Genomic DNA, 25,716 nt, shown 5'->3' with positions numbered 1-25,716 from the left:
CTTTAAAGAACACGCACTCGGGCGCGAATAACGCCGCGGAGGTAGATCACGCGAGAACCGCTTAACCGCCCTGCCTGACCCTTCCAACAAAACTACGCTTCCCGGCATACAGCCTAATATGAGGCGGGAGGGGGGACTCCTTGCCGTCACGGGTATAATCCACCCAATGAAGAGAAACTTCGGAAGGCACGTAGCCAATGAGAGGCAGAGAAGTGGCGGAAAGCTGAAAATCCACCTCCTCTCAGGCCCTCGTTTCCTTTAAGTAAAATTTAAAAAAAAAAGGATTGGTGCGGGACCGGAAATTATGTCAGAAACCCCATGTGAGGCGATTGCAACACATGCAGCGCGGAGGAGAAGCGAGAGGGAGGGGGAAGAGCAGGAGAGGCGGAGGGCAAAGGAAAGGAAGGAAGAAGCCGGCGAACGACGTCACAAGCGCCGTCGCGAGGAGCCCTTCGTTGCAGTCCGGAGTAGGAAGCAAAGGAGGGGGCGGCGGCGAGGCCTGAGGTGAGCGCGCGCGTCCGGGCGGGAGAGTCGCCCCGCCAGTGGGAGCGAGGCGGGCGGGCCGTGGTGGTGGTCGCCGCCGCCGCCGCTGCCGCTCTCCTCGGCTGGTGGAACCGAAGGAGCCCGGCTGGCATCGGCTTTAGGATTTTAACGGCTTCTTGCTTCCTCCTCCCCCACCTCTCCCTCCTTTTCCAACCCCCCCTCCCTCCCCCAATTTCTCAATCCTTTTTCCTCGTGGCGGCTCGGCGGCTCGATTCCACCCGCAGGAGGGGCGGTGGAGGAGGAGGAGGAAGAGGAGGAGGAGGAGGGAGAAGATGGCGGACGATCCCAGCGCTGCCGACAGGAACGTGGAGATCTGGAAGATCAAGAAGCTCATCAAGAGCCTCGAGGCGGCGCGCGGGTAAGGGGAGAGAGGCCGAGGCCCTCGGGAGGCGGCCGGAGGGATTTGGCGCTCACGTGTGAGCCGTTGGGGGGGCGGGTGAGGGGGGCTGAGGGTAAAGGAGGAGGAAGAGAAGCAACCTTCCGTGTTCGGCCGAAAAAAGGGGAGGAGGGTCGTTAATGTGTGGGATGCCTTTCCCCCCCCCCCCAAAAAAAAACCCTCCTCGCAGGGAAAAAAAGTGTGAAAGGTGGGGGTACGTTTCTCGGGTCTCCGGGGTTCCGGCCCGGAGGAGATAACGCTAAGTTGAAACACGAGGCTTACTTTTGGGATGAGTTAGGCCTTAAGTTTCTGGGGAAGGAAGGTGCTTGGCGGCCGAGGCGTGTAGTAAGACCCCATGAGAGGCAGCCGAGAAGAAGTGTTGGAGGAGAGAGAGAAAGGCGGCGGTTCCTGCCTTTTTTTGATACTCGTCGTCGGGTTTGTGAGGGAATTTCCTTCCCTTCCGAATGAGCCCCGCTCTCCATTTCGGGACGTAGCCCATTTGCTGCCTGAGGTTGGGACACCTGTGGGTGCAGTTTTGGACACTTTCAAGTCACAAAACTAGCTCAGGCTAGGTAAGTCTGTAAGTATCAGAGCCCTCCATTTCACTTTTTCACACATCTGCTCCGATAGCTTCATTGTGTTTTGTTTTTTCTCCCTATGATGGAGGACTACTACCAGGTCTTAAGACAGCAGTACTATTTTAAGTGTGAGAGACATTCGGGGCATTCATTCTGAATCCAGAAAAATGAATTTGATAAAAAGTCAGTGTATAGAAAATCATGTCTACTCCATGTAAAATATGGTTTAATACTTGATAGTTTTTTTCCTCCTTATCTCACCTTGTTATTCGTTTGAACTTCCATTTTACTGTGCCCACAAATTTTGTTGTTATACTCACAATTTATGGAGCAGCCCAATCTAATTTTTTATGTCTTGTTTGTCCTTAGCCTGGGATATTTTACTTTCAGTTGCATGCTTAGAACTTGCTGGACAGTCAGTCATTGATTAAAAGAAGGTGACTTAAAAATAATTACTTATGTTCATATAGATTAAGTACCATCTTTAGTTATAAAAGTTCCTTATTTTCAAAGTACAGAGGTTGTTTATCTTAAACTGTTGTAGTCACAACAGGTACATGATATTTTAGAGTTGGCTGACCATTTGTCTTAGTTACCTTCATTAGCTCCTCTGTTCCTAAGATTTTTCTCTGTAATTTTCCATCTATTGAAGCAAGTAAGGGAATGTTTCTGGCTTTGTGCTGGCTGAGAAAGATAGCTTTTGTTGCTTTCCTGCCCTGCATGCACAAAGAATTGAGTGTGACTGTTTTTACCTGTGGTTGTTGAACTAATACACATCCATTCCTTGCAGTTGTGTGGAAGGCCTGTTATAAAGGACAGTGACTTTCCTCATTTGAATGCTAGCTGTGTGAAAGGGACTTTGGGAAGGTATTAATTCAGTGAATAACTTGAAATAATGGCCCACTAGAAAAGATTTATGGGCCTCATCAAAAAAAATAATGTATATATTAATTCAAGTGCCAAAGGGACATGTTAATGTTGCTAAATTACTTTCTTTTCCAAGATATTTATGAAAGCTTAGCTGTGTTTTAAGTGATGGAATGAAACTGAACTTCTGATTAATCTGATTTGAGACTGGAACATTCCAGATTGTGCTCTTTTTTTGGAGTGGGGTGGAGGGAAATTGCTCCAAAAATAAACCCCCCAAAGCAGAAGCTTTTTGGAGTACTCCAGCCCCAAAACAGTTCTGTTTTATCCAGAATAATCTTTTCAGGGCATTTCAACTCACTTCCTACATACATATAGGATTTATTTCCTGAACAACATAATCTGTAGATTGTATGGAACATTCTGGAATGTTCTGTTCCTCAGTTGGTGAGTTTTGCTTGCCACTAATATTTATTTATGTCCCTTATAGATTTGTATATGATAGCCTTTGGGAAAAGATGCATGAAGAATTCTTGCCTCATTTTTTATTAATCTCTATTTTTTGATATGTGACTTTCTGGCTGATAGTTCAATTTAAAGACTGACAACTGAAAGTGACCAAAATTATCTCTGTATGTTCACTAGAAATTATCAGCATTATTGGTTTTTGGTTTATCTTTATTGCTTCTGAATTAAGTACTGTAAATACTCACAAAGAGTCTCTTTGCAGGGGTTCAGTTCCCAACTAATAAACTATATAATATGCATGATTTTCTTTTGTTTGCGTTAACTTACTGACTATGACTTCATGTTGCCATAAGAACTAGGCATCTATGGCTTGTTCAACAACCAGTTGAAAAAAGTAGCTAAGTACAATATATTGCTGTTCAATCAGAATATTGTATTGATTATTGAGAGAGCAAATTTCCCTTACTTCCCTCTGAGCCTTCCCAAATCAAATCTAATAAGGTTTATGACTAATTGACATTTAGTTAAAATTTATTGTGTTAGCAATTTGCCAGTAATGCTGAGAATGGAAAAAGCAGTTAATTTTTAATCCTTTTGTCCCTCATGAGCATGTAAATAAGAAATTTCCAGGTAGGAAAACATCTCCAGTTAACTTTCTACAGCCATATATGTTTACTATCCAACATATGGAAGAAGTGAACAATAACATTTGGATTCTTAATATATAAAGTTGGCATTCCAATTCTGTTCAGGAGCAGTGGAAGAATGCTTTGCATATTGTTTTATATTGCACTTTTCAATGTTTTCTATCTAAAACAATTTCCAAAATTGAGTTTTGTGCAAATAATTTTGAATCATTTGAATCCCATCATTCTATTTAATTTGCCAATATGAGAACTTAAGCGTTGGCAGTTTTGGGGTATACCTTTTAATCAGTAAAATAGACAGCAAGCACAATACAATTCAAAAGCATGTTTATCATTGCTAATAATTATACAGTATTTCAGGTTGTTGAGGGACCTATTGACATTTCTTGAGCTAAATAATTTCACATTTAAATAAGATGGGCTAGTAGACAAGTAAACTAATTTTTAAAAACAGTACGTTCAGAATATTAATAGGAGTTACCATTTTTGTGGGCTAAATGCATTGAAGGACTTGAATTTGTGGCATAGCTGAGGAAACATCTCATAAAGTGTTTTATTGATCTTTCTTGTCTAAACTCCATCATAAAATCATAGCGTTTTAAACTTTTCCTAAAGGTCTTGATAGTGTAATTTTTCATGAAAAGCATATTGATAAATTCTTTTTTAAATACTTCATTAATACAAATATTAAACAGTTGACATTTCAGTAACACAGATTTAGCTTTCTCTGAAAAGGATGGGAAATAATAGTGTATTCCAGCCGATGGATATTTTGTGTTTGGGGTTTGCTACTGCTCTACTGCAAACCCTGTCTTCCTGAGGTGTTCACAAAGTGTACAGAAAATGGAGCTTAGACATTGGTCAAGCTTTAAAGATAGTAACTGAATATGAAGTCTTCAGTCTATGTTCTATGTTTGTGTAACTCCTTGGGAAAGCTAAAGGAGTCTTGTGTGGAGAGCTCATGAAAGTTGTGCTTTTTAAATTGTGAATTTTTCATATAAAATTTGGTTTTAGGTGCACTGTTTTTAGATTTATGAGTGTTTCAGGCAACAGCATGATACACTTGCAACATCTTACACAAAGTCAAATATTCTGTCTTAGAAGGAATGCTTTTCTTTTGTTTCCTTACTTTACATTTTCTAGGATCTAGCAAGTTATTTTGGAATATAGATTACTGCACAATGATCTCATAACAGGCTGCATTCCTAAGTGGAGGGTTTTTTTTATTAAATGAGAGAGTATTATAACTGAGTAGAGATTCCTGCTAATCTGCTTTATAAAATCATTGACTCCAAATAGCTCAAAGCAGTTTTCAGTAATGCTTTAGCTTATATAAGGAAGAACTCCCCTGTCAACTATTTTCTGTTTCTGTATCCTGAATATCATATTTGAGACATAGTTGAGGATCTCCAAACCTAGGGATTGGAAGAAATGTTAGAAAGAAATGAGAAATAAGGTGAAAAGAGTAAAACAGGTCTACAAGCAAGTAGTACTTGTGAAAAATATTTAGGATGTGGGTTTCTGTGTGTGCACACATACCTGTAAGTTATGGCTCTAGGAGCCTACAGTGATAAGAATTTTGTGGAAAATTTTAAATTGGAAAATTCCCCAACTGCTTTATAATATTTGTATTTAGTACTTTCCTCTTCTTCCTCAGTGTTGTTTATAAATGAATAGGAAGCATATGTATGAAAGAGAACGACATAAATTATCTATATGGAATAATTAAAAGGAAATTACATTTGTGAAATTACCAGTATTTTTTTAACACTGCGTTATGAACAGCACTTTTTTCCGGTCAGTATGGAAACTTTCAATCCTACCTTGAGGCTGAAAAACGAGGAAAACAAGTTTAGATAACAATTTATTTTGTTATGGAATAATATAACAATAATATGGAATGGTTTTAAACTGCTTTGAATCCTAAATTCATCATTTTGGAGTTAAATTTGAGCAAAACTAGATGGAAAATTAAATGATTAAGTCTTAAATTTCTGATGTTAGCAATTTAAAAAAAATAATTTTTGCCCCCCTATTAGTTAACCATGAGGAAGCCTGGGACCTTTAAAAAAGGAAACGCCTACAACTGTGGAGAACTGCAAAAGAGCAAATTATTGTTACAGGGATATCTTCTCTACTATGAGATGCTTATTTGCATTTCCTTGTTAATGCAACAATTAAACATTTTGGATGCAAGAGTAAGAGTATTGTTTTTTGCTTGTTTTCTCCAATTATCCTGCTATTAATCTTTTTATTTAAAAAAATTGCTTGGAATTTTGTGTGCATACTCACACACAAAACAGATGTATGGAGAAAGAAGGTACATTACAGATATCTAAAATGCTCCTCAAAATGTGTCACCATTCATTTTTAAGAGGATGTTTCATCTGCTTTATAATTTCCCACAAAACTTAATTATTTTGCAAAACATGCATTATACAGTAACCGTTTCCTCCAGCCAAGCTTGTTAATAGTAAAACATCATCCCAACTCTAAAACCTAATTCCTAAACAGTGCAAAGAAACTTCTCTGAAATATTCTGCATTCCTCCAAAATCTCTAAATTAAATTTATGCTACCATATCATGCATTCCTAGTGTCGATTTATGGTTATCTTTCTAAGCCTTGACTTGTTATTAACTATCATAATGCTTCATTTGCTGGTGTGAATAACATACAGTTATCAGTAAAACCCTTTGTACCTTAGATGTCTCTAATTCTCTGATTTGGATTATTTTAGTCAAGTTATGTCAGCCTTTATCCTAAATAACCTGTTGGTGATCTCACTATTTTCTAGGGCCAGTAAAAAAAAGCTGTTTTAAATTCTTGGCAAGGTCTTTTCTACTTGTATTTTTTGCAAAGGAATATATGACAGGCTGTCAGATGTTAATTCTAAGTCTCATCCTCATTTATAAGTTAAATAAAGCTACTTACTTAACTGACTCATCCCTAGGCCTTTGTTCATTATTTGTATTTCTGGGTTAATTAATCTAGGTATCTCATAGTCTATCAAAGAACCTAAATACAAAAAAAATGTCTGCTGTTTTCATTTACCCAGAGTTGCTTGATATTAAGATGGCAGTATATAAATTTAATAAGTAAATAAAAATGTATGATCAAGTCTACCCTCATATCTGTTTCATTAAACAATACAAATGTATTTCCCTCAGTTTGAGGAAGAAGCTTTAGAAATAAATTACTGTTATTTCTGATGTAAGACCCAGTGGTAAAAGTGCTTGCTTTAGAAGTTAGTAAAATGCTTCACAAGGGAATGTTATTTCAGGTGGCGTAGTATAATTATAATAGAATATTTTAGTGCTATACAAAAATGTGTTTATTTTGCCAACCTAGACTGGCATATCAACATCATGTACACTTGAAGGAGCAGGATTTAGCAGATGTAATAATTAGTAATTTGGGCAATTAGGGCAGTATGCTTTAGCTGGAACTAAGCACAAAACTATCAAGATTCTGCTGAGGCAGAACAGGTCTGATCTCTAATGCTTATGTAGCTCTCTATGTACAGGTGTGACTTGCTATCAAAACTTGCTCTTAGGCCTGTGGCCATCATTGGTTTGCAACAACTCTTAGTATCACCCAACCAGTCCTGGCTAAGATCAAATTGCTTTTGCCTAGTTTTACCTTTCCTCTAGGACTGGGATGGTGAACCTATGGCACGCGTACCACAGGCGGCATGCAGAGCCATTTGTCAGGACACACTGGCCAGCTGAGTTCAACCTTTTTTTAAAGCCATTTTTCACCCAAGAGCCAAGGTGGCGCAGTGGTTAAATGCAGCACTGCAGGCTACTGCTAGATCAGCAGTTCAGCGGTTCAAATCTCACCGGCTCAAGGTTGACTCAGCCTTCCATCCTTCCGAGGTGGGTAAAATGAGGACCCAGATTGTTGGGGGCAATATGCTGACTCTCTGTAAACCGCTTAGAGAGGCCTGAAAGCCCTATGAAGCGGTATATAAGTCTACTGCTATTGCTATTGCTATTACCCTCCCCAGGCTCCAGAGTCTTTATAGGAGCCTAGGGAGAGCGAAAACACCCACCCCCGGAGGCCCTCCAGAGGCTTCAGGAGCTTCCCTGAAGCCTCCGGAGCGCAAAAAACTGGCCCTATGGGCAAACTGGAGGTTCGGGAATGGACTTCTGGTTTGCTTGTAGGGCCGGTTTAAGCCCTCCGCAGCTTTTGGGGAAGCCGCCTGAAGTATCCTGAAGGCTCCGGAGGACTAAAAACGACCCTACAAGCAAACCAGAAGTCACTTTCCCCCAAAATAAGACCTTCCCCAAAAATAAGCCCTAGTGAAGGGGTGGGCGTGGCCAGCATTGGAGGCAGCGAGGGTGTGGGACTGATGGAGATTGGCCGCAGCCTGTGAAGTGCAGGTGAGTTGATTATGTGTCCAGGCAGAGGCAGGGGAGGCACTCAATTGGGATGGGCTGCGGGAAAGCTGAGAGGTGGTGGGATGGAGCAGGTGGCCGCAAGGCAGAAGTTAAGTGGAATTAGCCTGGTAGTATTGGGGTGGGAGATTCACAGGTAATTCTAAGGCAATGACCTGTATTGGAAATTAACAAACAATTTCAGAATTTCAGTACTGTGGCCAAGGAAACTGCATTTTTAGATCATTCTTGTCACTGATAGTTGAACTTGATCTGAAGGCATTTTAAACAAGCTCCGTTAGGATTAATTCTATTCAAACCTATTTTAGCTACCCATATAACTCTTTCTATGGTCTGTAGCAGTAGTACATTGCAGTTTTGTGATTTGCTCTGTACATATTGGTATGCTGTGCAAAAACAGTTACTGAAATGGATGTACAGACAGCTCTTTTAAATCACTTCCTTTTACCCATATAATTTTCTTTAAATTTTCTACAATTTAATTGGTTGCCTGAATCTAAGATCTATTTGTATTGTAAAGTTGACATGTCTCAAACATCTGAGTAGATTTGAGCATCAAACCAAAGATTTTGGCAAATAGGAAATGCTGCTCCAGTAGTACTACATTTTACTTTGAAAACGTTCCAGAAGGTAGAATTTATTGCTTAGGGATACTATTACTACCAATAGGTAGCTGAGTGCTGCGAGATGACATTGGCAAGGTCAATATGACAAAAATTTTCACTGGTTATGGAAGGTTTCTGTGACCGTTTTGAGAAGTTAGAGGGGGAACTGCTAGTGAATTTCTATCAAAGCATATTTTTGCCACACTAATTTTACCTTTACTGTTTTCTGTAGAGAATAAGATTAAAGAAATAGATACCACTCATGTTTGATCTCATGACAACTAAGTGCAAAACACTGGTAACAGGGAATTTGAAGTATTTTTAACACTGTATGTGTTTACATACACACACACACAAACACACACCTTACATATGAAGGGATGAAGATAAGTAATTTTTTTAATTGTGATTTAAGTGTGATTCAGGTAGATAGGAAAACTGGATATTTATTAAATAGAATATTAAATGCAAAACTGGATATTTATTAAATAGAATATATTTAAAAAAGAATAGGGAGAGATGTTTCCACTTAAGATCAAATTTTAAAGGATGTGAAACCATTATTTCTTTAACTGTATTAAGTACGCCAAAATGAAAAGCCACCCTTGCAATATCATGTCAAAAGTTGTTAGGGGCACAAACCATTGTACCTTTGCAGTAATTTATACGGTTGCCCATCCCATCCACATTTAGTTTGGAAATCTTATCCCTTAAATATTTACATTGCTTGTTTGAATCTTTATCCTTGTTCCTTTGTTTATTTTAGTAATGGCACCAGCATGATATCCTTGATCATTCCCCCCAAAGACCAGATTTCCCGAGTGGCAAAAATGTTAGCTGATGAGTTTGGCACAGCATCAAATATTAAGTCTCGAGTGAATCGTCTTTCGGTCCTTGGCGCCATTACTTCTGTACAGCAACGGCTAAAACTATATAACAAAGGTAAAATATCCTGCTAATTCCATTATAGATAAAATGATTCAAGCTTTAGTACTTAAGATGATATCTTTTTTTTTTTTACAGTACCTCCGAATGGTCTGGTTGTTTACTGTGGAACAATTGTGACAGAAGAAGGAAAAGAGAAGAAAGTGAACATTGATTTTGAACCTTTCAAACCAATAAATACATCATTGTATTTGTGTGATAATAAATTTCATACAGAGGTAAGTTGACTTTTTTATCGTTCTCTAAAGTGAACTATACAATCTACTGTTTATTTAATAGCAAGAAAAGCTACTGAGCATTGGGAAGTCTAGTCATGTATGAGAACATGACCATTTTCCTCAACATCATTTCCACAACTTCCAGTTGAAAATGTGTGGACAATTGCATTGTTCAAGGAGATGGGAGATTAAAAAAAAAATAGAATGTGAACATAAATATAATCTGAGAACTGAATTGCGCTGCATTTTGTTTTGCAAAGCATTACATAATCACATATCACCCAAGTGATTTAATTGGACTATCTAAGTGAAATTTAGAAATCAGATTGTGGATTTGCTAATAGCAATAGCATTTAGACTTACGTACCACTTCACAGTGCTTCGCAACCTTCTCTTAAGTGGTTCACAAAGTCAGCCTATTGCTCCCAACAATCTCGGTCCTCATTTTACTGACCTTGGAAGGATGGAAAGCTGACTCAACCTTGAGCAGGTCAGTATTGAAATGCTGGCAGTCAGCAGAATTAGCTTACAATATTGCATTCTAATCACTATGCCACCACAGCTAATCTTAGCCTTGCAGCATGTTACCTTCATTTTGTATATCAGGTGCTTATGTGATGCTTGCACACTCTTATTACTGAGCCTAGTAAAAATCACTAACAGCTCCCTAGTCTTTTATCTTGGTAAACAATATGAGCCAAAAATTGCACAAGTGCATACATTCATTTGAGGGTGTTGCTTTATGTGCCCATTTTGGCATTCTAAGATTGACACTTTACTGATATTAATAAAGCTGTAGTATCAGACAGCTCAAATTATTTGAGCTTCATCCATCTTGGAATATCTGTTTCTTGTTCACAAAATGATATATGAATTATATTTGAACATTGCTTGTGTTTTTTATTTAAGTGCAAAAGTGTACAATGATGGTAGTGAATCTTAATTTGTTAGTTTAAAGACCTTGGAGTAATTATGAGTGCAAAGTATACTGCAAAAGTAAGTTTATAAAAATGATAAAAACATTCTTTCAGGAGAATATCTCCCTTGTCTGATTTGTTGTACATCAGCTTGTTCAAACTCAATTTCTGTCATGTTGACTTTTAGGCTCTTACAGCACTATTGTCAGATGATAGCAAATTCGGTTTCATTGTAATAGATGGTAGTGGTGCACTTTTTGGAACGCTTCAAGGAAACACCAGAGAGGTGCTGCACAAATTCACGGTGGATCTTCCAAAGAAGCATGGTATTGTATTAAAAATAAGAAAGATTGATGTGTTTTTAGAAAGAATGATTTTGGGGGAATAAGAGTTGAAAGCAGTTCAGTGATATATGAGAGGTTGTATCCTGAATAGTTTGTTTTTCTCAATGTGTTTGGGTAATTTCAGTACAGTAATCCAGAGGGGTAAAGTTAAGACATTAAATTAACATCAATTGATATTCTGTGCAGCTGACAAAGTAATCACTGAGTAACGCTTAGTTTCATGAAATGGCTCCACACAATGCTCCAATTGCATCTGAATCATTCATTAAAACAGATGCTTAAACATTGGATACGAGAGATTTTTGTTTTGTTTTTACATATGGACTTAGTACAGAACAGAAACTACATATATGGAAATAGATGTTCCAAATTTGCTGACTTGCTAACTATCTCATTGAAAATATTTCTGTACTCCTAGTTAAAATTAATCTAAGTGGATTACAGTTAAAATTTTAAACAATGTATTAACTAAATTTGAAACATTAAGATGTTTTATAAAAACAGTACAAAAATACACAATATAAAACAAAACACAGACATTTTAATTATAAGGACAAACCCCAAGGATGTTTCACTGAGGGCATTCCAGCACTGAAAATCCCCACTGCTGGATTGCTGCTTGCCACTCCTAAATTGACTTTAAATGACTACTTTGAATAGAGACCGCAAACGGTTGCACTATTTTGCATTAATTGAACTGTCCAAGGACTACCCTACTTTTCATTACTGTAATCTAAATGTGAAGTTGCTAGTGCATGGTATAATGTAGAAAGCCATCTCTAAGTAGAGGTGAACTAGTATACTAGCCTGACCTCATGAAAAATGCTTTGTGCTACTTGAGCCTTTAATGTAAAAGATGGATCTAGAAACTCCCCTACCTAGCTAAGAACTTGATCCTTTAGAGAATATAGCCACATGAAGAATAGGTTGATTTCCCCTCACTTGGCAAATAAATTAGCCACTAACAGCACTTCTGACTTGTTTTGATGGCACTTCAGTACAATGATCCTTGTTCAGTATATACCTAATGGTCTTAATATTTTTACATACATGTTGATCAACAAGGTTCGTGGTATTAAAATTCATCAAGCGTTTCAGGGAAGCAACAGAGTTGTACTGTCCCAGTAAATATAAATCTAACAGGACAATTATAACTGTTTTTCCACCAAAACAAGCTTAAACCCATTGAAATGGATCTAGAAAATCTGTTTCATAGGATATTTGGATGTGATCAGTCATCATGTACTTAAGCATCTTGTCCAGGAAGAAATTTTATTCACTGGCCTATAATTACTTAAATTTTCTGAATCCATTTTTCCAGAATAGGCCTCATTGCAACTTCCTTTTATGAAGCTGGAGTCACTTCTATTCATGTGGAGGGATTTATAAATCTCCTAAATCCAGCTGAACATTAAATAAAATCGTTGAGGAAAAAGAAGCTAGTAATTACTATATACAGTTCTTTGACACTACCAGGCCTCTTATCTGCATCACCAGACCTTAAAAAGTGAAGCGCAAGCGCGCGCACACACACACACACCCCTTGACCAGACAGCTTTTGTCTGTAGATTGAACTGTTGAACATGTAGATTCTTAAGTTATTGCCAGCTTGATTTAGTTCAAAGTCTAGCAAAGAGCTACAGGGTTCTGAATGATTTCTAGCTGGGCCAGATCCCAAAAGTTCCTGAATAACATAAGAACGTTCTGCTGAGTGACATTGATAGGACACAGTGATACAGAAAATTTGTTTTGGGGTGGTATTCCATCACTGTCACAAAGTAAGCTTGGCACTGAAGTTTTGCTAACATATTGCATGACTTCCTACGTGCCATGAGCAGGTGAAATTTGAGGTAGACTCAAGTTTGTGATGATAGTCATAAAACCCTGACCAGGCCAATCAAGGCTGTTGCAATTTGAATGTTGAAAGGTACCAGAGCTGATGTTATATATTTATATCTCTTGCCTTTTAAAGGGAGAGGAGGCCAATCTGCCTTGCGTTTTGCTCGTTTGAGAATGGAAAAACGTCACAACTATGTAAGGAAAGTAGCAGAAACTGCTGTGCAGCTGTTTATTTCTGGTGACAAGGTGAACGTGGCTGGTCTTGTGTTAGCAGGGTCAGCTGATTTCAAAACTGAATTAAGTCAATCAGATATGTTTGATCAGGTAAATAGAAGTAATTTACTGATGGCTGTTAATTTTACTAGCAGTTATAAATGTATTATTAATAGTTGTATGGATTATTAGGATACATCTATTTCCAATAGTAAGCTGCTAATAGCAACTGAAGGGTTAGCAACTGGCTACGGCACTGAGCTTGTCAATCAAAAGGTTAGCAGTTTGGCGGTTCGAATCCCTAGCACCACAGTTTTTTAAAATCTTGCCCATTGGAATTGTTATGTTTTTCTGCATAGTCAGCCAGATGTTTAGACTGCATTTGGCACTTTCATCTACCTATCAAGTCCTTCCCAAGAACCTGGGATAGGCAAATGCTTGATGATGTTAAAACTATCGTTTGCAGGATATAAGGTGTCAATATGTTATTAATATCTGGCATAGCTCTCATCATCTTCAGAGCACATAAGCACCACAATCATATCAAGGTTATAGTGCCTCACAGGGGTTTATCATTTTGAATAATAGTAACAAAACTGAGTGGCTCATGACAAAAGGACATTATAATAAAATCACTAAATGCAGACTAGAATTTAGTTCATGAAATGTTGCACATCTTTTGCACAATAAAGCTTCACATTTAAGCATTGCATGATACAAATGGTTTAGAGGTTGGAATTATTTTTTAAAAGTTAATGCTGGTTATTACTTATTTCATCTTGTTGGGTAATACTTTTAGATTTTTAATTGTTCATGTATCTGACTTTCCTAATATTAAACTGCTCTTTTTGCAGAGGTTGCAATCCAAAGTATTAAAGCTAGTTGACATCTCATATGGTGGTGAAAATGGATTCAATCAAGCAATTGAATTGTCCACTGAGGTCCTGTCTAATGTGAAATTCATTCAAGAAAAGAAGCTAATAGGTATGAAGAAATGCATTTATTCATTGTTGCATGCAACATAAATGTATTGTCAAATATACAAAAATTGTCACTTAAGTTATGCAAGAAAAAGAAAATAAAGATCCAGTATCCCTATTATTATGTTAGTTTCTATAGGAATTATCTTGATCTTAAGGTATAGTGGTAACAGTTTTCCACCAAACTTTTTTTGCTGTTAGTTGCAGTTATAAAAATTCTGCATTGAAAATATTTTTAACACAATGTAATATTTGATTAAATTTTTAACATCTGTTGCATATGCATATTGGTTTTTTGTGTTGGTGTTTCATACTCCTTGAGCTTACCAGAAGAAAATGCTATTGCTTCCGTCTTGGTGACTATGAGTGGTTGCTACTTGCTACTGAGTCAGAACTATGCAAAGAGAAACCTCCGTGCTGGTCACAAAGTAAAAGTTTGTTTTCCCATCTGGGTTTTTCAAGTCATGTATAGAACCTTTCGTTCAAACAGTACACATAAATGTGTGTTTTACCAAATTTATACCTGCTGCAGTTATGAGACAGTAGAAAGTAATGAAGCATATATAATAAAACAACTGTAGTACAATTAAAATAAAATTCAAAACATCAAAGCAAAGGGGCTTACTACTTACCACAATCCCTGTGGAATAACTCAATTTTCAAAAGTTAAAAACAGTAGGACACATCTGGTTTTTGAGGGAAGGCTATTCAAGAGTAGATGCTAATACTGAAAAGTGGCACCTATTTTCTCAAAATGAGGTGGATGAAATCCCATTGAATTATTGCCAAGCCATATAGAACATTGTGGATGACAACCAGTATTTTGAATACTGGTTGTCATCCAGTATTTAGAAGCAGATAGGAAGCTAAAGTAGTGCTTGGAACAAAAGATGTAATATGCTATTGGGGATGAATGCTAATACAAACCAGATCTTCGCAGTCTGGAGTATTATGCTTTCTGAGTGGGCTTTATGTTTTCTATAGAGCATAAGGCAGTGGTAAAGACAAGTAGTGATAAGTTAGTATTAGTAGGTGTTCCTTCTGCCAAAAAGGTCATAACTGGCATAGCAATCAGTTAGAGCCTCTCCTGCCCACTATTTCAATCTGTCCATCAATCAATAGCTCTTATTTACCACATCTTGTTTGACCCTAGAGGTAAGCTACTGTTGGGCAACGTCAGCGTACTCCAAACCAGACCTGGGTATTTAATGGTCCCTGGGCCAGCTCTTTAGTTGTCCCTGTCTGGCCCATGTGAGGTCAATCCAGAATTAGACATCAAATATAAATAAGTGTATGCCATGCACACAATACAACTGCATTGCTTTTATTTTGAAGGTGATTGTTATTTGTTTTTCAATTTATGTGTGTATGTATGCATGCCTGAGTAATTTGACAACCGTATTGGCTCAACCCTTTGCTACAGTCCTAGTCCCATGTGGCTCTTTGGGGAAATTAATTACCCACCCCTGCTCCAAATAGAGGGATGACTTTACACAGTCACCTCATGTACACATTAAAAAGCAAGGAGCAAGTGCAGCAGTTCTTATGGACCTAACTTCTTGCTTGCTTCTCTTCCCTACAATCGTGTAGGGCATTGCCTCTAGTCCCCAATCCTTTTAATAGTCCAAAAAGTTTCTACGGTTATGCTATCAAAGATCACCAGAAGAATGAATTGCTTCAATCCAAATCATCTGTAACATCTGTGACGAGTGCTGCCTGAACCTAGACTGAAATATAAGACTACACTGTAACTAATCATCCCCAGCTACCCAAAAGACCCTTTTTGGCCAAATTAATTTGTTTTGTGCACTGAGTTAAAATAATCATATTTTATAACATCTCTCTCTGGTTTGTACTAAACGTAGGCCGATACTTTGATGAAATCAGTCAGGACACAGGAAAATATTGTTTTGGGGTTGAAGATACTCTAAAAGCCTTAGAAATGGGAGCAGTAGAAATCCTGATAGTTTATGAGAACCTGGATATAATGAGATATGTACTCCATTGCCAAGGCACGGAAGGTATGTGATACCTATCACTTTGTTCTTATGATTTCAGGAATTATTTGTATAGGTTACTATAAATGTTTGCATTCTTGCTGCTTTCATTAATAGAAATCCATAGATTCTGACAGAAATAATTCATGTGACATTAATTTTACAAATACATACCTAAATACCAGTGTCTCAAAAAGCTGATAAATGAAAATAAAATAATATTAAATAGATTCAGATACCTAAAATCCTTTATGTAAAGTGGCAACAAATGTGCTTAAACATCCTTAAGAAATGTTCATATTTGAATTTACTTGTATGGGCAGTCCTTGACTTACAACCATAATTCAGCCCCAAATTTCTGTTGCTAAGCAAAACAGTTACTAAGTGAGTTTTGCCTCATTTTATGATTTTTCTTGCAATAGTAAAAAGAATCACTGCAGTGCAGTTGTTATAAGTTAGTAACATTCGTTAAGTGAATCTGGTTTCCCCATTGACTTTGTCTGTTAGAAGGTCACAAAGGGAATCACATAAGCCCGGGACACTGCAACCGTCATACATATGTACCAGTTGCCAAGCAGTCAAATTTTGATCATGGGGATCTAAATCAGTCGCAAGTGTGAAGAACAATCATGTCACCTTTTCAGTGCTGTTGTAACCTTGAACGGTCACTAAACAGATGGTTGTAAGTGAAGGACTACTTGTATGTGTACTCATTGGATATGATCCATGCAGGAGGCTCTGATTTTACAGTGATTATGATCAGAATCTGTCTGGTTGAGTTGAGGTAACTACAGTTATCCTAATAGTTGTGGCTTTCATTCTTCTCTTCTATTGTGTTACCTTCATGCAAATGTATCTGTTATAGGAGTGCATAGGAGTGCATAGGAAAAACAGGACAATTAATATTTGCCTTCATCCATATTAGATCTAGAAAGGAAAAAAAAACTATTTTCCAGTAACAAACTATATATGGTAGCAGATGAAAGTTCTGGAACAAATTACTCTGTTCTTTCATGTTTTCTATTGGGGAACTCCTCTATAGTCATCCAGTAGTGTCAGTTTGTTTGTTTTTTAATTTCAGTGTTTTTCCTTATGCTTATGTCATGTATACTAGTCATCATATGTGACATCCCTCTGCATTTGCATAACTATCTTTTAGAATATTTCATACTCCTCTAAAGGGGTTGCAATTTCTACTTGAGTATCCTAGGGCAGTGATGGCTAACCTTTTTTTCCTTGGGTGCCAAAAGCACAGGGGCACACACATGTGTGCCCACACCATAATGCAATACCCCTCCTATGCGCCCCAACCCCTTGCACATCCTTGTGTGACCCCCCTCCGTTCCCCTCACCCCATGTGCATGTACACATGACCTCCTCCCATGGGCGCTTACCCTGCACATGCACACGTGCACATCCCAAAACAGCGCTGAGAGGGTGGGGGAAGCCTTGCAATTCAAAATAGCGCTGGAGGGGAATCTCTGGAGATCTGGGAAGGCACGAGCTGCAGAAAGGAGAAAGATATGCATGTGTGTCTCCCACCTGCAGGGCAAATCCGAAAATCAGCTGGAGGCTTGCCACAGTTTCGCCAACACGGAGCTAGAGGAAAAAACTTGGAATTTGCGATCCAATTTAGTCAGTAGTGATGTTCTGCTTTTCCTTCTAGGAAAATAAAAGGGTATCCCTGTCTTCTGTATTAGCCATTGTTTACAAATATGTTGGTTTCTCTTAAACTGTTGAAAACGAAGCTGAATGCTTGCTTCTTTCTTCAGGAGGATAGCCGGTAGCTAGTAATTTTCTCCAGCATCTTCTTTCTTACGTAACAAACAATATTTAAGTATCTTTTCTATGTCAAAGAAGCATGTGAGATGTGGTAAAGGACCACAACTGCTCCCCAAAATGAATAGATTCTTTAATCTGTATTGGTGATATTTTGTGTAATGCTAATTGGATAATCTGATTTCACTTTAGGAAATTGTGCTATTAATGCATATTATGCTTTTTCCTCCCTCCTTCAGAAGAGAAGATTCTTTATTTGACACCAGAACAAGAAAAAGATAAATCCCACTTCACAGATAAAGAGGTATTTATTAAAAGCCAGGGCTTAATCCCCCCCCCCGCCTGAGGTATTTTGATGATCATCATTTCAGTGGAGACATCACAGATAAATCACAAGAGAAGAGTATGGAATAGTTCATATAATTGTATTCTAACTCCTTTGAGTTTGTGCTGGAATGGAAATTCATGTAGTAAAGAATTGTGTTTAGAATTCAACAATACAGGTAATACCAATCCTCTCTCCTAGATACTCAAATTAATTGTATTAATAAGCCACCTAGCATCATTGAGATGGTGGCTATGGGAATTAAACAAATGAATAAAAAATAATTATGTTCCTTTCTTCAATCGAGTCTTCAGAAAAGGACTGAAGCACTCCTGCCCAAGCACATTGTTTCTAATAGCCATGCTGTCATGTGGTCCCTCCAGTGGTATGAAGCAGTGGGGGCCCCTGTGCTCCTCCTCCTTGCCTTAGTAGGCAAGAGCAAGGACATGAAGCAATGCCCTTGGAATAAATTGTTTTAGAAAACAATTGCCATCAGAAAACCAGACCAACAGCTGTATTTCTGTTATACCTTTTAAGAATTATTGAGTCCCTGCTATTATCTTTTATGAAACCCTATTTTTTGACATCACTTTTAGATGCTGCTGGATTTAAGGGTTTTGCAGAATCCCAGGAAAAAATGAATTTTTTTTATAATAGAGCCTATGAAATCTGTTGTGTTGCCTACAAACAAGAGTGTGGCAAAAACAGTCATCTAGAATTATTTAAAACATTTACCAAGATAATGGAGACTTTAAGAGAAGGGGAGTTGCTTTGGGTTCCCAATAATCAGCAAAATAGCCTTTTTTGTTCTTTTGTTCTTTCCTTTGACAATAATACAGCACAGTGGAATTAGCAAGGGGATAATTCTGTAAAGGTGATAGTTTTTAAATCCTATTGTTTCAGACTAGGATTCTAAAGGGGATAAGTAATATCCAAATGAGGCCCTGATATGGAGATGTTCATATAACCATGAGATAATTGACATACACTTGCTAACAATTCATTTTGGTGTGAGGATGCTAGGTTTATACACTACAGAAAGTGAATAAAAGGCATTATTCTGGTTATTTTCTATTGCATGCTTCTGTATTTTGGCAACACAATGTTCTGCATCTAATGACGTAAATACTGATTGTACATTGCCTACTGATTTGAAACAACATTGCTAATAGGTACACTTCAAATGTCATCTCTCTTAGACGGGACAGGAGCATGAACTCATAGAAAGCATGCCTCTGCTTGAGTGGTTTGCAAACAACTACAAGAAATTTGGGGCCACGTTGGAAATTGTGACAGATAAGTCGCAGGAAGGATCCCAGTTTGTGAAAGGATTTGGAGGGATTGGAGGTAAATGGAAAATGAAAACAATAGAATGCATGATGACTGGGTGCCCTTCATTGTTGTGTCCCAATTGGCAAGATTGTCAAAATTTCACACAATTTCAATGGAGGATGCTAAAATCCTGTGAAATATTATTTCAACAAATGATTGTTTATTTTGGCATTGGTGCTAAATACTCTTTGCAGTACTCTCCCAGACCACTAGTCCTCTCCTATTTTTTGGCATAAATTGTGTTTTATATTGATAGCATTTACAGTTCTATCAATATTTCTTCATTTGGCAGATAGTTACACTTTTTAATATATAACATAAATAACTTGAAATTTATATTCAAGGGATGCTTTATGTAGACTTTATTGTTTGGAAGTTGCATCGACATGCTTTAACTTCTTGGAGGATTACTGCTCACAAATATGCTTGTCCACAAGGGGAAGAAAAACTGGTGTTATATGACTCACAGCTTTTTCAAGATCGAGTCCTTGATTTATGTAGTGATTAAAGATGATAATATAAATATGCCTACTGTAAACAATGCAATAAGAATTTAAAGCAAATTACCATATGGAGAATATATGTTTATAATAGTTCTATAATTGATAATTTTGTTGGATGATTTAGGCTTCCTTTACGTCTGATAGCTGGTAGGCTTCCTTGACAATCTGCTTGGAAATACATTTTTTGAACTTAATGAGATTTGCACTGCAGTAAGAATAGTTATCTCTGAGTGCTGGAATTGTTCAGATGTAAATGCTGCCTTTCTCATTAAAGAAAGCATCTTCAGTTGATATTAAGATGCGCTGATCAATCTGGTAAAGAGATTGAGCGAAATACATTAACAGTATATAGTTAGTCCTTGACTTATGATCATAATTGAACCCAAAATATTTATTGTCAAGTGAGACAGCGAGTTTTGCCCCATTTATGACCTTTCTTGTGACAGTTGTTAATGACTGCAGTTAAGTTGGTAATATAGTTGTTAAGTGAGTCTTGTTTCCCCATTGACTTTGCTTGACAGAAGGTCTCAAAAGGTGGTCACATGACCCTAGGATATCTGAATTTGAATCTGAATTTTGATCATGTGACCGTGGGGTTGCTGCAATGGTCTTAAGTATGAAAAAGGGCCACAAGTCACTTTTTCAGTACTGTTTGTAACTTCGAACGATTACTAAAAGAACTGTTGTAAGTTGAGGACTACCTATACTAAAAATAAATGGTGAGAAAAATGGTTGGCATTAGCTGAGACATCAGTGTGCTGAATGCACGTGTATTCTGATATAAAAATAACATTGGGTTTGAAAGCTTACCTTTATATATGAATTAGACTGTTTTGTTTTAGCATAACGCTGCCGCATTAACCAGGATGAAGATTGCCTGCTCTTCCTGATTGTGATAATGCTATTCTTCCTTCTTCCATCATGCAGTGTAGATATCAGATATTCTCTGAATTTGGGATGGTGGCTAGAAATAGTTGATGGATTGAAGAAAAATCCAAATGTTTCCTTATCTTCTGTAAAGAGAGATTTGAAAATGTTATGGGTGGATATCTCCAGGAATAGTATTTAACATAGGAGATAATTTCACAGCAAATAGTTGGCACACTATTTGTTTACAGCAAGATCGCAGTAAGAATTTAAAAATGGTTTCAATTATTTGCTACTTTTATGGCAATTGTTATCTATTCTACTTTTTGGGACAAATATATGCTATTCAAACTGCAACCCAGATACCAGTCACTTTAGACTTATGCTTTAATCCAAAAGTAGTTTGCCTTTGATTTCTTGCTTTCCTGTTTTGGACATTCTTTGTCAGTTCCATCCCATCATAGTGAACTGATTATTTCAGCAGTTTTCCCAGATGTAGTAAAGTTTGCACATACACTGTTGTTGATTTTTTTTAAATATAATTGACATAGAAGTGGATGAGAAATTTGGTTAAAACTGAACTGAAATATTATCATGTGCTGCAAATCAACACGTTTTTAGAAGTCAAATTTGTGGCACTGCTCTAACATGAATTCTTAGTGGCAAACTTGTTTGAAGCCAACAATTTAAATTGAGATTTTCTAAATAAGTTTTAAAACAGTATGTTCTAACATTAATAAAAATGTTCAACACTAGAGGGAAGGAAAGATAGTCTAGGTTGGTATCAGAAAGCAGGTTTTGTGCTGAATGTTCTACATAAATAGAAAGCATTTGTAATATCTTCCCTTTAACATTTCTTTCCAAAGGTATCTTGCGGTACCGAGTGGACTTCCAGGGAATGGAATACCAAGGAGGAGATGATGAATTTTTTGACCTTGATGACTACTAGGTAGTCGGCCTGGGTCTGGCAAATGTGCCTCACCCCTCCAGCATCCAACCCAAGGAGAAAACTCATGATGGAAAACAAAACAGATCCCTGCCTTAGAATTGGAGTATTTCCAGAACTTTATCCAGAACATCGGGTTTCAAAAAAAGAAAGAGAAAGAAAGCAAACCCTACTGATTTGTCATAGTGTCAGTACAGCCGCACTCTACTAGATTTCTATAATGCCATTTGGACTAATTAAAAAAAAATCCCAGTTTTTACTTTTACTTAATGGTGAAATTGGTTGCTCTTGTATTTTATGAAAATGATTTTTTTAACCTTCAGCTACATTAACTGCTCTCAACCTTCATTTGAAACAAAGTAATTATACTGGTTTGTTTCTTACTTTGATAGGAGGAAATTTATTGCTGCTTTTTGCAGTGATATGACCCATTTACATGGCGTTCTTGGCTTAGACTGCAGAAGAACCATTTTAGGGAGACCTTGTTCCTATTGTTCCCAGTCTATAGTGGTGGAAGTACAAGGAATTAAACTCTCTGTTGTGCCAGCTTTGAAAGGTGTGACTTTAAAATTGGGAGGTCCACCTATTTCATTCTTAGACTGCAAAAACACTGTTTGTATAAATCAGGAAGTGTGTTTCATTAAAGAAAATTGAAGTGCCAGGGTCTCAGCAGGCTTAACCGGGATTATGAGTTGTGTGGCCTTCACTTTTCCCTTTTGTCAGTCAATAAACAGTTTCCACAAGCAAGCTAATACTGCTTACGCTTGGTTCTGTACTTTACTAGGTTTTTTTTTCTTTTTAATGTTTTGCTTTGGGACTGCATAAGCTGCCTTGGTGAATCAACAGCCAACATTCACAAACTGCTTTAAAATGCAATTATCTAGCAAAATGTGACCGACATAAGCCTTGGAACTGGTGGCTATGGAGCTTCTGTAGAAATAAGAAACTTTTTTTTAAAGAAGTTAGGCACCAAAGATTCACATTCAACACTATGGCATAGTTCATGCAAGGCAGTTAGCTCACTTTCCTGCATTCCTTTAGGACTGGCTGATTTTCGAAAGGTACCGATCATTTTTTTTAATGCCTGGCTCTGTTCTCATTTTCCTTATCTTTCTTGTGTTGGTCAAAGACTCCCAACCTGCGAACATTGTATATCGTTCCAAATCCTGCCTCACTTGAATTGAAGGGAGAGTTGTCTTAACTAAGCCTTCTCATCACAGTATATACTTAAAAAGGTCCAAAATGACTTTCTGTCAATGTGAGCAATAGAATTTGTATCTTTTTATAACTTGGCAAGCAGGCAATGCATGTGTTTGCCCACAGGAAGTTTTCACATTGGGTGGAATCTCTTAGGGAAGCTCTTTATGATTATGAATATTCAGACTGATTTGCCGAAATTGTGATCACAAGCATCCTTAAGCTCTTCAAAGCAGCATACTTTGATTTTGCCATTGTAAATGGGTCTGCTATATGACAAGACAAGAGCAGAGAAATTGGGTGTAAATTTACAGTTTTGAATATACTGCTTGTTTCACATTTAGGGTATGCAGCTCCTCTTTTTTTTTGGTAGTTTTATTTTTATTTAAGTTTGGAAATGATGCCAAAATTTTGTATCTCTTTAATCAATGTGTGATCTCTGGTGGTATATATTGCATTATATATTGATGTAGATATCAATATATACTGATATGTATTACACTTAACACAAACACATTAAAAGGATGAGAATCCTAGCCTTTTGCATACTACGTAGCCTCTTCAGAGAGCTCCCAAGCAGTGATATCTTGGTGTTGTGATGTACAGAAATGGAGAAGAGTATTAAACCATATTTAAGAATATATACTGGATCCTTGACTTTATTTTACTTGGGGAGGGTTGCAGCATTACCTGCTGCTGATCAAATTGCTTTGATTTTGAATAGAATACTTACTGTTTTCCAATACATAGTTAGCACCTTATCCTAAACACTGACAATAGTGGAGGTGCTTTAAATCACCATTTTATTTTTTGCAACATAGTTCAGATCACATAAAGTTTAGACTTTATCTCAGGAGTAAAGTGTTTAATTTTCCAATCTTAACCATTTTTAATGTCCCACTGGGGTCTTAAAGTTACTATGTAAAAGCACAACCCTTTTTGAGAACTAAAAGTATAAGACCTATAGCTATATGATTTTCCGTCATTGCTATGGTTTCTTGATGAGGGTTAACATTTCTAATCTCTTGCTTTTTAGGAAAGGAATTACTGTAGTGTTAATGCAAAAGCGTGAAAATTAAAATACAATGTTGTCCTTTTCAACTCCCTTTGTCTGAGCATTCCTGCATGGTTAGGAATTTGCACTATTCATATTTACAACTAGGAAGCTGTATTATATCCACAGCTGTAACAGCATGTTTAAGTTAGCTAGATATCTTTAGTCACCGATATGGTTAGTCATAAATGAAGTATTTCTCCCAGATTCCCCACCTCATGTCTGCTTGTGGACAAGTGCTAGCAACACTGTTCGGGAGGAAGGTACCTGCATACCAAGTATTAGGAAAACTGGATGAAAAATACTCCAAAAGATGGTAGGAAATAAGACTGTGGGCTTTAAAAATTAGGAAACAACACTGAGCTATAAAAATTATCTTTGGATTTGAATGGATGAATGTTTGAATGTTTAATAAATTTATAGGCCGCCCAATCCTGGAGGACTCCAGGCGGCATACAACAATACAATTAAAATAGCAGTTAAAAAACACAGAAAAAAAACATAGTTAAAAAGGTCACAACATACACCCAGTCTAATTGGAGCTGGAACTCAGACATGAGTTCAACAGCCCGGGGCCTGCCGGAATAGCCAGGTCTTAAGAGCCTTATGGAAGGCCATGAGAGTGGGTAGGGTCCAGATCTCGGGGGGCAGTTTATTCCAGAGGGTTGGAGCGGCAACAGAGAAGGCCCTACCCTGGGTAGTTGCCAGCTGACATTGTCTGGCTGATGGCACCCAGAGCAGGCCCTCCCTGTGTGATCTTATCGGTCGTTGGGAAGTATGTGGCAGAAGACGGTCCCGCAGGTATCCGGGTCCTAGGCCATGTAGGGCTTTAAAGGTGATAACCAGCACCTTGAATTGCGTCCGGAGACCAATGGGAAGCCAGTGCAGCTCACGGAGGATAGGTATGATGTGGGTGTACCTTGGTACACCCAATATCGCTCGCGCGGCTGCATTCTGGACTAATTGTAGTCTCCGAACACTTTTCAGGGGCATCCCCATGTAGAACGCGTCACAGTAGTCAAGCCTCGAGGTAACAAGGGCGTGAGTGACCATGTGAAGTGCCTCCTGATCCAGGTAGGGCCGCAACTGGTGCACCAGGCGAACCTGGGCAAAGGCCCTCCTGGTCACAGCTGACAGATGATGCTCTAATGTCAGCTGTGGGTCCAGGAGGACTCCCAAGTTGCGGGCCCTCGCTGAGGGGAGTAGATTCCCCCCCCCCCCAGGCATAAGGATGGACTGATCGAACTGTCCTTGGGAGGCAACATCCATAGCCACTCGGTCTTGTCAGGATTGAGTGCGAGTTTGTAATTACTGTTTCATATCTTGCTATTCATAACAAATATCTGACTTAATGGTAGCTGCTTTTAAAAGTTTCATAATCTAAATGGTTACGGCTTCAATCAGGCTAAATTAGAAGTCTGAAATGAAATGGGCTCTTGCTTTGTGCACAATCTGAATCATTTTTGAACAGTGTGTAACCATATTAAAAATTGGGGCCTCCAATGTAGAAGCCACAACTAGAAAAATCAAAGGGGGGGGGGGAATACAAGGAATCAGAACTGAGCAGTAGCTATCAATAGCATTCATGAGATTTCCAGAGTTGGCTGATAGCTACTGTGTTGCTTGTTCATCAGGCAGGTAAAAGCAAGATACTACTTGTTTGTCTTTTAAACACTGAAGTAATCCTGCTAGTTATAAAGAGCTATTGCATTGATTTTGTTGTATTTTAATATTTTTTATCTTCTGACCTTGCTAAGCCATAAACCATTGGCCGAGA

The 25,716-nt window shown here is 37.9% G+C and overlaps 2 protein-coding genes and 1 long non-coding RNA gene across 4 annotated transcripts in view; 1 reads left to right on the top strand and 2 right to left on the bottom strand.

Moving 5' to 3' along the window:
- Positions 1-381: 381 nt before the first annotated feature.
- On the top strand, positions 382-23,526 carry ETF1 (eukaryotic translation termination factor 1). 2 transcript variants are annotated; one of them, XM_014066508.2, is made up of 11 exons: positions 382-504; positions 768-901; positions 9,250-9,425; positions 9,507-9,646; positions 10,751-10,889; positions 12,880-13,070; positions 13,814-13,943; positions 15,805-15,960; positions 17,955-18,019; positions 19,240-19,387; positions 21,609-23,526. In XM_014066508.2, exons 2-11 carry the CDS (start codon positions 816-818, stop codon positions 21,689-21,691), a joined length of 1,314 nt encoding a protein of 437 aa, XP_013921983.1. In that variant the 5' UTR covers positions 382-504; positions 768-815; the 3' UTR covers positions 21,692-23,526. The 2 variants fall into 2 exon arrangements, with proteins under 2 accessions (XP_013921983.1, XP_087573023.1); XM_087716897.1 differs by lacking the exon at positions 768-901 and having other exon boundaries at positions 394-504.
- The window catches only part of LOC148045646 (uncharacterized), a 19,333-nt gene continuing 13,336 nt past the window's right edge, over positions 19,720-25,716 (bottom strand). The window contains exons 2-3 of the long non-coding RNA XR_015696810.1: positions 20,686-20,888; positions 19,720-20,187 (exon numbers count right to left, since the gene is read on the bottom strand). This is a non-coding gene — a long non-coding RNA (uncharacterized LOC148045646). The remainder of the gene's footprint in view (positions 20,188-20,685; positions 20,889-25,716) is intronic.
- Positions 24,402-25,191, bottom strand: LOC148045647 (uncharacterized). The gene has a single exon (XM_087716898.1). It carries the CDS (start codon positions 25,164-25,166, stop codon positions 24,501-24,503), a length of 666 nt encoding a protein of 221 aa, XP_087573024.1. The 5' UTR covers positions 25,167-25,191; the 3' UTR covers positions 24,402-24,500.

This window comes from Thamnophis sirtalis, unplaced genomic scaffold (assembly GCF_051295495.1).
Source record: "Thamnophis sirtalis isolate CommonGarterSnake01/CBP01778 unplaced genomic scaffold, rThaSir2_p1.2 scaffold_5, whole genome shotgun sequence".
Classification (NCBI taxonomy): Eukaryota; Metazoa; Chordata; class Lepidosauria; order Squamata; family Natricidae; genus Thamnophis; species Thamnophis sirtalis.
This window is presented reverse-complemented; position numbering and strand designations above follow the sequence as displayed.